This window comes from Saccoglossus kowalevskii, chromosome 22 (genome assembly GCF_978046115.1).
Source record: "Saccoglossus kowalevskii chromosome 22, keSacKowa6.1, whole genome shotgun sequence".
NCBI lineage: Eukaryota > Metazoa > Hemichordata > Enteropneusta > Harrimaniidae > Saccoglossus > Saccoglossus kowalevskii.
The window spans coordinates 14780956-14795010 of NC_140662.1; the positions used below are offsets into that span (position 1 = coordinate 14780956).

General features: G+C 35.4%; 1 protein-coding gene across 1 annotated transcript; it reads left to right on the forward strand.

The window, feature by feature from the left end:
- The first annotated feature begins 1094 nt into the window (after positions 1 to 1094).
- LOC100372080 (uncharacterized) lies at positions 1095 to 13459 on the forward strand. The gene is made up of 16 exons (XM_006819575.2): positions 1095 to 1198; positions 2643 to 2780; positions 3088 to 3171; positions 4444 to 4519; positions 5353 to 5428; positions 5640 to 5706; positions 6249 to 6312; positions 6415 to 6615; positions 7610 to 7744; positions 7918 to 8066; positions 8761 to 8877; positions 9307 to 9465; positions 10596 to 10745; positions 11662 to 11865; positions 12066 to 12139; positions 13065 to 13459. Exons 2-16 carry the CDS (start codon positions 2670 to 2672, stop codon positions 13087 to 13089), a joined length of 1692 nt encoding a protein of 563 aa, XP_006819638.1. The 5' UTR covers positions 1095 to 1198; positions 2643 to 2669; the 3' UTR covers positions 13090 to 13459.
- Positions 13460 to 14055: the final 596 nt, after the last annotated feature.

Sequence of the window (14055 nt, forward strand, 5' to 3'; positions counted from 1 at the left end):
GAGAATTCCAAATATGGAACGATTACACGCGTAAGCGTCCTCTAATAATAAAACAAACATGGCAGCCCCAGGGTTTGACCGGGCCTCACACAAATAATTTCGCTATATCTGTTCTAAACGTTTGGGATTTCGGCATTCCCACGATGTACTCCGGGGAGGAAAAGATGTATAATATAAAGGTTATTACGAGGACACTGCAAAGTATGCACTCAGACAGTAGACGATTGCATCGACCTTCTCTGTGCGTCAGTCGATACTTCCGCTGTACTGTCTTCGTGCATGATTTGCGGTACCCTCGTAATAATCTCATATTATACAGATCTTGCTTGCACTACTAAGACATACGCTTCGCGGTTTTAGCTAGTCCCTAGACGTAAACCTGAAATAAATTGAAGCTGCAGTCATTCATTCTGTGCAAACAACTATGGCACGTGTGGAAAATACCATAACCAAAAGGATCCATTTAATAATTAAAAATGCAAACTCATTTTTGTGTGTGAATGCATACGGAAGGACTGATACGCATCTAGTTATTGCAATGCGTAAATTTAATTCTGTGTATAAACGCAAATAAATATTTGTCGGCGCAATTCCAATGTGCTTGCATATTTTCGTAGCATCTATTCTTGGCTGTATTCTGTCAGATCCAAATACTTTCGTCTCACTCTGGTTTGAGCATCAAATATGTTTGTCAATCTATTGTGCTTTCTTCTTTATATTCGATTATTTACCAATTACGGGTTTATATTTATTACGGATTTATTTATATTTTTATGAGAATGTAAATGGAACTGATCAACCAGTCTGTGTCTTCAATTCAACAGAAGTACGCATAATTCAGTGCGTAGTGCAGTGCGTATCACATTTGGTGGGCTGAGTAATGATATAGCATGTCAATTTTAGTAGGCTAATTGTATACCGGATCACTTTTGGCGTATAGCTATGCCATATCATTATTAATTGGCGGCGTATTGATACACCGTTTCACCTTTGACTTGCAACGTACTGATATACATTATCACTTTGCGTTGGCGGCGTATTGATATATAATGTCATTAAACTTTGAACCCATGACCGGCGTATCATATCATATCATAACATGGCGGACGCTATCCTTCAACAAGCGGGTCTACGTTGACAACATAATTTATTCTCGTCAGCGCTGGACTCATATAGAAATACGCAAAGAACGTTTCAGGTGAGTCTACAACAATCACAATACCCCTGATTGCAACTTGTAATAGCCTTGTGCAGACGTCACACACGACGAATCGACGACTGGAAGGCAATCCGTCTGTGATATATAATACAACATTCTGATACCACGACGCTTGGCGTAGTTGTGTATGATGTTTGTGGCATCTCAATGACGGAACTACCTTATTTTGCGTGTACCTAAAATTAAATGCGGGCTGATGTTGTTTTGTTGATATATAAACAGTAGTTTAAGACCTCTCTTCTACTGTTATTCATACCAACTCAAAAATTCATCGACACCAATGATTATGCGTAGATTGCCATAGAGTACCAGTAAATATACCTACATAAATACTAATTCTATCCTAGCTGTATTCATCAGAAATAGTCTCGCGAGATATTTAATTACCCGGCATTTAATTATATATCAAGGTAACGACTGTGTTGTATCACCAAGCGACATTCCTTGGTCTCCAAACAACCACTTCTCTTTATGTGCATCCTCGTTATGTAGGTGAAGGAGGAGGCCAGGTTTTCGCGCACTACTGTTTTATTTAGGTAGGACACGTCAATTCGATGGGTCTGCCGATCGTCCTAGTAAAGATTGATTACGATAATATACATTACTACACAATTCCAGTTACACATTAACGCGTGTGTACGTGTAGTTCTCTTTTTTTTGTTAGTGTCCTTGGCATTGATTACAATGTTTATAACTGATTCTACTGACTGTCTTATCGACACAGGCAAATGAATGACATTTAATTCACGAGTTCCAGTTGGATACCGTGATCGGTAACTTGTTGCATATAATTAACACCGTAACAAGTCTCGAAACGTGAAATGTTGCTGACACTTCAATACGAATTGGTTTAGGGGCGAACACCCTAAATTTTCATTCAAGAATATTTTCTATTTATGTGAGTGCCAATTATGTTGTGTTTATGTGAAAAAAAACCTTTGAACGGTAATACTTTAAAACCTAGCTTGATTAATGTTCTGCAACTACTTTCTGCTAAAACGTCTATATTTCGGGTTCCTTGTGATCGACGTACACGTCTTAAAATATTCTGCTCGTTATTTTACTGTCAACTAAAACTTTGAGAATTTATAATAATAGAAGTTAAATAGTAATAATGGCGATGGAACGTACTATTAGAACCTAGTTGATGATTAAGGTCATCGAATATTGTTTTTATTTGCAATTGTTATCACGCATATTCGTAAAATAATCCACAATATTTACGAATAAAATCTAACGATTGGCACCAAATGACTTTGCTTAGAAAAATACTACGTTCGCTCAATTAAATCAGAACATCATAATGCCGCTGATTTCACTTGGCCTGTCACGTGAAATGTACATGCATCTTGCATTAATTGCATTATTTACGACTGAGAAAATGTAAAATATCCAATTTATGAATGTGTAATTGCGTTCTTAGTAATGGTAGTTACCTGTAGTCACATAAATGGATCTAAGTAATTGGGATGACACAGATTTTGTATCATATACATCATTCGACAGTGAAGATGAAACTGTGGAAGACTTGGCGAGAACGTGGAGCAAAAACAATCTGAGGGTCAGTATATCATTGAATCGTACGTAAGTAGTAAATTAATGCAGTTTCATTCTGTTGTTTCAGTGATGAGAAAAAAAAAACATCTACAAATTCTGTCATGACTTCGAAAGTAGATGGTTATTGAATAGGCTTGTACAAATCAAACTTTAACTGTGTCATCTACTGTAGAATTATAAGCTGGTTATTCATCGAATCGAATTTAAATTATTGAAATTCAAACATACTATGGGCATGTTTTCTGTTATTCTGTTCTCATATTGAAGCCAATCACAACATGATATGTTCGATACACCACTTTATATTCTAGGCATATAGTTTACAGTTACACACAGAGACGGGTATATATAAAGTTGAAAAACTGTACAATGATTTACTAACACTCAATCAAGAGGTAGGCATATAATTTAATAATTTCTAAAGATTACAGAGGGACATATTTATATTGTCTAGTGGGGACAGCTGCATATACAGAGGCATATATGGTATTGAAACTTAAGTACTCGCAAATACAGTATGAATAAATCAATCAAATCAATCAATGAAAATTTAGCACAAGATTGTGGCTGTCAATCTCACTGACTGACTGGCTGAATGTTAATGGATTTAGTAAATGTATATGTCTATGTACTCTGTGCGCGTTAACAACGGTTGATGTATCCCATTCATTGAAATGATGAATAAGGGCAACACATTCCGTGTCGCGCCTTTTATTGACGCTTGCGTTTCATTAACATCTTCTACAACTAGTGTTATTTTATATATTTACAAGACGACTCAATCATTGACGTTTTATTAGAGACTTTTCACCACGTGAATGCATTTAGTTCGCGCTGTCATTTGCTGTTTGCTAAATACAATACGCACTTTAACGTGTTTAACTATATTACCAGCCGGTTTTAAACTGATGTTACTGAGCAGCGACTAAAACCGACTATAGCGTTGTTCAATGGCACAGTTGTAGCACCAGTGAATTAGTGGTGATTTACATTCAGGATTTGGAAAATACATACACAAGAAAATTGGTACTGGTTACTCAAAATACAATGACTAATGAAAGATAGTTTTAATGATATTTTTAAAATTCTAAATCTACTTTTCTGAATTGTTTTTTTTTTGTGTGTGTTAATTTTTAAATAATGTAGCTTTATAACTTCCGTTCTTAGTACATTAATTATGTAAATTGGATAAAATACTCCTGGTGTTTTACACCTTTTTATTTTAAAATATTCAAGTTCCCATTTTCTGTTTGTCTTTTCCAGTTGTATTGCTCTTAGTTATTTCGACTAAAGCTCCGAAACTCTCCAAAGACTCATTTATGATATCAAGTCACGTGGAAGCTTCCACATTCAGCTCTGCTCACCGACAAAAAAAAATAATACTACTTTAGCCATACTAAAACTTCATACCTGATACATTCGTAAATACTCACTACTTGTATAGCTATATCGGGAGATAAAATGTCCATCAGAGTAAGACTTGTGTTTCTCACATGAACTGAATATTTTTGTTTACAAACTAATAATAAACTTCTGCTCACCATTCCTAATAGATGAACTATTGTGTATTTTGAACTAGTTCTGCATTTACTTTTAAAATAACACTAATAGTTTTTTTTTATAAACAATGAATACACACCGTCACATGTTATGATATTATATTCTAGTTACATCGGCTATTTCCGTCAATTAAATTGTCATTTCCTCCACTGTGGACTGATGAAGACGAGATCCCGGATGCAGGTACAACATTTTGCTTTTATTCGTAATTGGATTTTTTGTGGGAGTGGAATGAAATATATCTATAATTCAGAATAAAGTCATAAGGAATGAAATGAAAATATAATTATTTTTTAAATGATAACAGCTATGTGTTTTATAGAACATTTCATATTATTTCATACTAATGTAATAGATATTTCACAATATTTAATTGAATACGCTCCCAATACGTACCAGATGATTAATTTACAATAATACAAGCTGCAAAGTCTAAGCAATTACTCTAGAGAATACAAGCACAAACAACTGTTGTTGTTTCTTTGGTGTAACAGAGAGTTCGAATGCTATTTTGACCGTTCGAATATTCCATGTTACGTTGAACACGGGGAGTAACAAACACTACATTATGCTTTCGATAATTAATTACAAATCGGCTTAGTGTTGACAGAATGGTTTCTTTGTGACCATGTCCATGTAAACGATAAAATAACAGTATATTGACGATAAGTAACAGTATATTAACAGTATTGAAAGCGTGTAATTTGACGGGACCGAGACGCTTACGTAAAATAATGTGACGTAGCAAGGAGCTGAGATGTTTGCTGCAAGTAATTTCAAAGTCAATTTCCATATATTGACATGGAGTGAAGTCAACCACATGATTGGTTGTCTTTATTGCTGTGTACGCCATCTCCTACAAATTAGTTCATGATAACTGCATATAAATGTATGTGCGTTAACCGTATAGCAATGTCAAATAGTAACAGTAAACAATTATGAAGGGATAGTTTGAAAGCAAATACAGACTACAATGCGATGTTCTATGTTTATTGAGACGTATGTTTCTTACACAGATTTTCTTGAAGAAAGGAGGACTGGTCTTCGTGATTTCATGACAAACATTATGTGTCATAGCTCTATGCATATTAGGTAGGCAATCTGATCAAGTGTGCGTCAAATGATGCGTCAGTACTCGAAACATACATGCCGTGGATTTCAATCTGGCAACATCTTTTCAATTATTTGCATGTTTATTTATCGTGAAAACAATGGTCGTAAAATAGTGTGAACCACATACCTTTCTTTCTTCGTCTTATAAAATCTACCTGAATGATTATGGATAATGTTTTCCTTGTTTTAGCGAACCGGTGAAATCATTCTGGGGAATTAACGGTGAACGCATGAATTGTTTTTCCATCCAAATTGAGGTATTGCTATGTTTTTTTCGTAGTAAATTCTATAATTTTTGTTATCCCGTACGAAATCTCCTCTTGACTTTTGGAAATTGTGATAATGTTGTGTAATATTGAATTGGAAGTACATAGCGGAGTAGTACATAATTAAAGCGGAGGAGTCGTCACCTGCGCATGCGTCGGATAGCGTGTCATTGTTTATAAACAAGCGTCTACCCATGAGCCTTTACGTTTTAGCGTGTGTTGTCATCGTCGCCTGGCACTCGATTCCCGCGCGTGCGCAGGTGACGACCATCCCGCTTTAATATTTCTGTTATGGTGCATTATTGCAATGGTATACGTATCTCTGCGCCAACCACGCTCGATCGACCGACATCAACCGACCCGGCATGAATATTGTCACTAACAGTAGTTTGTTTTTTCTATGTCATGTTTTGAATCACAAATGACTAGAATCTCTTAATAAATTCTCCGCATTGTTGTCCGTGTATTACAAGTTACAAACTTGCATTAAAATACAAGTTCTATTTATCACAAATATATCTGTTCTTTCTTAGGATGAGGCTGGTAAAAGTACTTGCCAAAAGTCGTATGTTGGCCCGGAAATACGTAACTTGAATGGTGAGAGTCGTACTTATCAATATTGTGTGCGATATTGGAAACGAATATTGGAATATTATAGATTCGCATAAACTACAATACTATTTTTTTGTTGATACACAGACAAGATGGGAAATGGTCCAGAGAATGACCTGACAGCTGACATGGGACAGCTACTGGTCAAGACTGAACATTCACTCACTGCTTTAAACACAAGAGTAGACAAATTAAATGAGGACTTAACAAAGAATTCGTTGGTAAATGTTGGTGATCATTATTCTCAAGAACTTGAACTATTAAAAGAAGTAGTAACCAATCTAACAGGTTAGAAATATATATCACATTAATAGTACTTATCTTTCTACAGAAAATGTAAGTGTTTGAACTTACAAACATACTGACGCTTTTAGTTCCATAAAGCAAACATTGTTTTAATATTTAATTTATCATAAATAAATTATGAAGCCTGATTTATTTGTGTTATTTAATAATAAATAAGACCCGCGCCGTGACGATGACAAATGTAATAATATATTGATGTTATTTTAGTTTCTAGTAAGATAGCACATCATAGTACATCATGGTGGCATATCATGTCCTCGGGGGTTTTCCGACGGCAATAAGAACTGTATAGATGAAATGTGTAAACTGTGGTACTGCATAGCTGAATATCGTCAGGTTCTGGACTATGAATGCAACGGACTATATTTTTGAAACCTGCAACAGTGTATCTGCATTTATACATTTTTTTGGTGAAAAAGTTAAAATTCATTATTACCAAATTATCTTGCTACGAATATACTCAACATCAATAATACTGTACCAGTATTGTTAAGCATGACAGTAGAAACGTTTTGTCTGTAACACACTCTCGAAGAATACTAAGGAATGCGAGAAAGAAATCTGAAATGTAGTGATTTTTTAAAAGTCATTTCCCTTTTATTAGCCTTTGTCTGAACATATTATACTCGCAAAATACTTTTGATATGCATGTCAGAAACGGCGTGTCAGAAAGTCGTACTTCTACGCTATAAAAGTATTTACTAGGCATGGCAGTGGTCTAGTCATTTGTACAAACATATTACTTAAAATTGTATTTTAAAAATGAGTAGGTATTTCAAACACAAATATATCTTTCATAATTGAATCCCCCCAAAATAGAATAGATTTTTGAATCGGATTTCAAACAAAATAGGGATTGAAAGCCTATTTAAAAAAATCAACATGGATTAAAAAAAAAAAAACTAATCAAAAGGTCATATTGTAAGCCACCTCGTTTATCGCATAATTATATAAATAATTTCATTTACTCTCGAAGGAACAATACATCAGTTGATACGTCCGTTACGAAAGGAGGTACACAACCATGATATTAACAACGCCCTTACAGCTACCAGTGACACTCAATCACCGAACAGTGAATCGCCAGAATCAGATAAAGAATGCAAACAAGGTATGATTTGACGCATGTATTCTTACAATCCATTTGATGAGGAACTATGACTTTCTTTCGACCTGAAACGAGTTTACATTTGTGATTGTATAATATTGCATTGTGAAATGTGTATCAGGTGAAATGTTACATACATATACTGCGTCACGTGTTTTATATTATATTCATCATAGAATTACAAGATTGTTGCCATGCCAATGAATGTCATCTGGAAGCTCGCAGTGGACATCCTAATGCCGATCATGTTAATAATATTCCTACATACGAGAAAGGGAATACACTTCGATGCAAGTCAAGTTTAACGAGTCATATATATGGAAAGGTATGCAATGCAATTATTATTATCGCAATGAACGGGAACAAATGTTTCCGAGAAGTTGAAATACTTCATGCTCGTCTGTTGCAGCGACTGTTTAGACACGAGACTGACCATTGCTTTAAGCTATTAGTATTTTCGTTGAGACGATAAAGTCAATTTTCTTGTGAATTTATATTTAGCATTGACACTATTATTTTCAAAATTGGGATATGGGTTATTAACATCGATCAACAATCAGTCAAGATGTATATAATTTTGACAATTTCACCACACATCGCGATATAGAGAAGCCAGGTGAATACATATACCCTATTTTCCTCGGGGATCGGAGAGCCACGTGACTTGTTTTTGCCCCGAAATATTGTTTCTCTTTCTGCCACCAGCGCGTCCATTATTACGCCGACCTATGTAGGCATGGAATTCGGTTCACAATGGCGGCAGATATTCGAACAATATTTGGCAGCATAACATCTCGCGTGACTTTATCGTTCCCAACGCGACATCATCGGCCATTTGAATATCAGTTCTATTACAGAAACTAAATGTTTCATGTTTTTTCTGAAATTATTTCATATTTTTATTTCAAATTCGTCATATTTGTAACGTAAACAATTGTCAATTAACACATTTGTGTTAAATATCGTACTTCATTAAAAGAACGCATTTACTTTTGTATTATTCACAATGATTCCTCAAGAATGATGGTAGTTCAATCGAAGAAGCTGTTAAAGATTTGAACGCCATTACGTGTGTAGAGTCGGAATCGCAAAACGACGTGCAAAACACAAGCATTGATAACCTAGGCGGTGAAGTGGTAAGCATTGAAATATGTATTAGTATTTCTCTTCTTCAAGTCTTACATTATTAACAAGTTTCCTTGAACATTGTGGATGCGGATATGAACGTGGTGACGTTCACTGTAAGTGTGGTGACGTTCACAGTAAGTGTGGTGACGTTCGCTGTATATGTGGTGACGTTCACTGTAAGTGTGGTATTGTGACGCCCACCGTGTGAATGTGTCAACGTTCGCCGATTAAGGACACCGTGCTTCATCAAGAGATATTAAACTTCACTTGGGCCTGTTGCTCTCGTGTCGTTCAATACATTAAAGAATGCACTCCAACTCGTTAACTTTATCCTATACAGTCATATTATGGTGAACTTCATAACATAAGACAATGTTAAATATGATGCTGACCACGGTGAATCGACCATTTATTATTGTTTGCGATTTCATTCACAGAGCCATACCAGCTTAGGACAGGACGTCATTGACAATTCGTGTGAATCCATAGAAATCTGCCAAGAAGAGTGTTTATTAGACGAGAATATCACACCGTCTGAAATCAGTCAAAGTTGTGAAATGTCAAGTATGTCTTCGACCACAAACCTCGACATCCAAGTAAGTAGTCCATACTATTAGCATATTATTATGGGAGGGGGGTCAATTCACTCGATGACATTGTGGTCTCGGAATTCAATTCCGTGAATATCGCAATATACAGAATATACAATATACAATTACAAATCGAACCCGCCAATTGTACATCTTCTGGGTGATGCATCGGAAAAAAACACTATCATTTGATTCAGTCATCTGTGTGAAAGTCCGACAATTAAAGTCAAATTCTAAGTGTGAAAATGAACCATGCACAGGTTGTTCTATTCCACTTTCATATGACATAGACCTCAGTCGCGAATGACTGTCGAGATCTCGTTGAGAGCGAGAGATTCTCGAGATTTTGCCCGACAATTAGTGTCCCGTTCACACATGTCATTGTGTTCACTGTCCCCCTGTGTTCACTGTAACCATAGAGAACAGTACAAACGATGACGGGTGATCGTAGCACTATTTAAAATACAAAAACAAGTCTTGTTGCTCTCTCGTTCACAGCGAGATCTTATATTTGCATATACAATCTATTTGAATGAACATATTTGAAAAAAAATAATGAGTAGTGATGTGAGATTGACGTGTGTAAAATTGGTTCGTAACACGTTCATAACGATGTCCATGTAATAATATAAGGTTATTACGGGAATACCTACAAGTATGCACGAAGACAGTACAGCTAGGGTATCGATCGACGCGCGGCTTACTGTCTGAGTGCATACTTTGAGGTAATCTCGTTATAACCTTATTATTATTATACATCTTTTCCTTCCAAGGATACCTCGTTGGAATGCCGGAATCCAAAAAGTTTAGAACAGAATCAGCAAACTTCTTTGTGTGGAGTCTGGTTAATTTCAGATGGCATCCATGTTTGTTTTTATTATTTGATGGGCGCTTACGCGCGTAATCATTCCATATTTGGATTCGTATTTCCTTATATGGTAGGATGAAAAAGCCCTGTAAAATACCACAGAATTACGGCACGCTGTAGCTTGTGGCGTTACGGTGACAGATGAATAATAATATCATATAACCACATTATAGTATTGTCGAGCAGTTATTAGTACGCCGATAAGACTGTTTGATGAGGATCTGAGCTATACGACAATTTATTTTAAATCATGCATTTTCTATTTTAGCAAGAAATGATGGATGGAGAAGGGATACTGTCCGAGTGGGAATTGGAGATGATTAGCGAGTTGAAAGATACCAAATTTGGACGAAAGGGGGAGTACATTAAATTGGTCCATGTGATGAAAGAAGACTACAGGAAATCTCTAAACATTGATGTAGGTTTGATTGACGTGATTACCACTAGTGTTACCAACACGATTCTTTGAATTGTTGAGGAAACCCAAATTTAAATATTCAATACTTCAAAAAAATCAAAGTAACCTTAGCAAAAGCAAAACAATTTGTTGATTTGAAACCCATGGCTAATCGTGATATGCTTTTAGATGATAAAGTAAGCATATTGGTTTCTAGGCCTTGACTAATTTACATATTTCTAAAACATGTTATTCATTATTTTGTTTGGGATTGCATATTACTGTTTTACCCCATGCCCCAAGACCCATTACCCCAAGATCGCTTTCCCCCCATTTCCCCATGTGAAAACCGATTTTCTCTTTACAACTCTATTTATGAGGTATCTCGTGCGACAACTTGTTTGTGTCTGAACAATATTATATAAGCTATGTTGTGTTAAATAGTGTATATATTACTTAAAATCAAAGGGGCGATACAATTAAGGTAATACATGCCAGCAAAAGATATACAATTAATACTAGATCAAAATGAGTATGCATACACGAATATACTATGTTATTCAGATTATTGTTAACTGTATAAGTAGTTACATATTTACATTAGATTATCTATATAATTTCAATTTTATGTTATGTGGTTCGAATCTTTGAAAATATATTGACACCAATACATTAATATCGATTCGATTTAAGGGAATTACTACGTGTATTCGTTATGTTGAATTGTGAGATTTAATTGATGAAACCGTGACCTACCTACATCAATATGCTGTTTTAATTATTTTCAGTTGTATATTGTATCGCTGTATGATTAATTTTAGTGAGAAGTGTCACCAATAAGCTCTGTTAATTGCATTATAGATGATAATCGTGTTTACTATTTGTCCTTACCTACCTCATCTTGTTCTGTTTTTTAAATACATTTTTTTGACGATAGCGACAAAGAGAAGTGATACCCGAACCGCGAGAAAGAAGCTCATCACAACCTTCTATTAGTGTGGATCGGCCAAAGTGTGTAAATGAAGAGCATGAAAAGATAACAAAGGGGTACGCAACTGTCCAACAAGCAGGTCTGCCATTAAATTCAGAGCAAGTGTCTTCCTCACTGGAAGCAAAACAAGACAAACCACGTCATGAGAAGGTATATCAGCCTTTAAATGATAACAGTGATCTGATTGCTAGTGCTGAGGCTAACATGAGGCTTTTTATTTAATACTGTTTGTTTGTTTGTTGCTTGTGTTAAATTTAGTAAGAATTACTACGAAAAACAGACTTAGTAGGATATCATATTGTGCCTGATATCGATTTCCCTCGTCATTGATTTATTGTTTATCTTCTCAGAATACCCGAAACAGCGGACGTAAACTAGAAACCAGAAACAACAAGACTAAACGGAAAAAGAGAAAATCACAAAAGTAAGTTGACTTAAGCGTGTTGTATTTAGCATAACATTGGCATATTGTGCATAATGTATATATCTTTATAGCACAGTTGAGGGATAGCTCATTGAAACTGCCACAAACTAACAATGACATGAACTGTATGTTATTGTTTTTACCAGTTGACTATTTAAACAGACAATTCTCATTACGAAACTCGCCCCTAAAGCAATGTTTGAGTGTTGTTCGTATTCAAATGGCAAAAGCACACATTCAGAGTAACAAAGAATCTTCAATTCAGTTTCTAAATTTGTCCGTTGTTTTGATGCGTCATGAATTATTTTGATTTTAAATGCCAACTCGTCGAATTTTATTCTATGTTGGTGTTATATTGTACGTCCAGTACTTCTAGAGTTTTTAGTCGTTTCCCCAACTGAGTCACCGTAATGCAACTTCAGGGTCTCGTGAAACGATACATTTCCAGTTCTATTTAAATTGCATGTAGTGGCTGTAACATGTTTCACAGTTCACACAAAATGTCCCCGATACTGTTAAACAATGCCGTTATTATCATCTGACTATTATGACATGCGCTGAGCTACACAGGGTAGCGTGAATCTGCAGTCACGTGCGCAACTGTACAATTTCTTGCAGGGCTCTGTTTGACATGCTTGCACGAAATTTACACAAACCAGTTATTTTATACTCAGATTTTAGGAAAATTTTGCATTTTATTTTTACTGAAGTTATTAGTATATATTATGTACAAACTTGTATTTAGCAAATGAACATCAGCCATTAACCTTCTTTGGTTTACAGTTATTAAGTAAGTGGGACCCATCGCGATGTATACAAAGCGTGTAAAACACATTGCTCATTCTGAAAAATCTCATCATATAATGTAAGTAAGAAATGTACTGACATTCATTGTTTGCAAATAAACTTTTTTTTTCGTTTTCAGCACCCAAAGCTGTATTATCCAATAATCTACTCAAATCATGCAAAGATACAACGCACAACGCCAGATACTTTATACGCCAGACATTTATCTATATCAAAACATCCATACTTTCAAATTTATTTAATTTTACATACATTTACAAAGGAACATATGATCTATTATTCTTTATTCAGATTGGCGAACACCGACGAATTCGAATTTGCACAAATATGTTATCAATTCATATTTCACCCATGTTTTATCTGCTAGCAATATCTTAGAACCAACAATATTGTATTTTGCTACGTATTGTGTTTTGTAAATACTTTCCACATATTGTAGTGTAATTTGCACGGAATCTTCATAGTTTAGTATTACTATATTAATTGCGTGATTAAATATGTAAGTGAGCTGCATACCAGCTGCCTCATTTCGTACTAGGTATATTATTTACCCGATATATTATTATATACAAATCTCTGCAATCCGATGAGTGTGGGATAATGGCAATGCACCGCCGTCAATATCTTGCTCGATTCAGCGGAAGTAGACTTTTGATTTGCATAGCAAATGTACCATCAACGTCAACTCGTCACATATTCCAAATATATTCGACGCGACAAAATAGAATTGCTGTAAAATTTGATTTGGAGACAGATAGCTTTTTTACCTCGAATTTAGTCTGAAGAAGACAGACGTTCTCCACCGGCTCATCCCTCAGAAAGCACATCGCCAATGTGTTGATGTTGGGACAGGCAAAAATCAACAGCATTGGGGTCTTGCTGATAAAACACAGCTATGTTAGACAGGGCATGTCTGTGAATGAAGAATGAAGGATCATGGTCTACCTAAGTTAATTCTTCAAAGGGAACACTCCACTGGGCACCGTGACAGAGGGATACGAGAAAAGAAGTTCACAAACTCTTTGAAGAAATCCCTGTCATTCTGCCACATCGATCACCTGCACGGTCAGTTAGCCTTTGCATTAAAATTTTATTCATTCTGTTCATTA

Excerpts from the sequence above, each read along its gene's own strand:
- LOC100372080 (XM_006819575.2), top strand. The coding sequence starts at position 2,670 with ATGGATCTAAGTAATTGGGATGACACAGATTTTGTATCATATACATCA. Across the intron at positions 5,707-6,248 it reads GTTTTTCCATCCAAATTGAG|GATGAGGCTGGTAAAAGTAC; the intron begins GTATTGCTATGT and ends GTTCTTTCTTAG. Across the intron at positions 10,746-11,661 it reads GGAAATCTCTAAACATTGAT|CGACAAAGAGAAGTGATACC; the intron begins GTAGGTTTGATT and ends TTTTGACGATAG.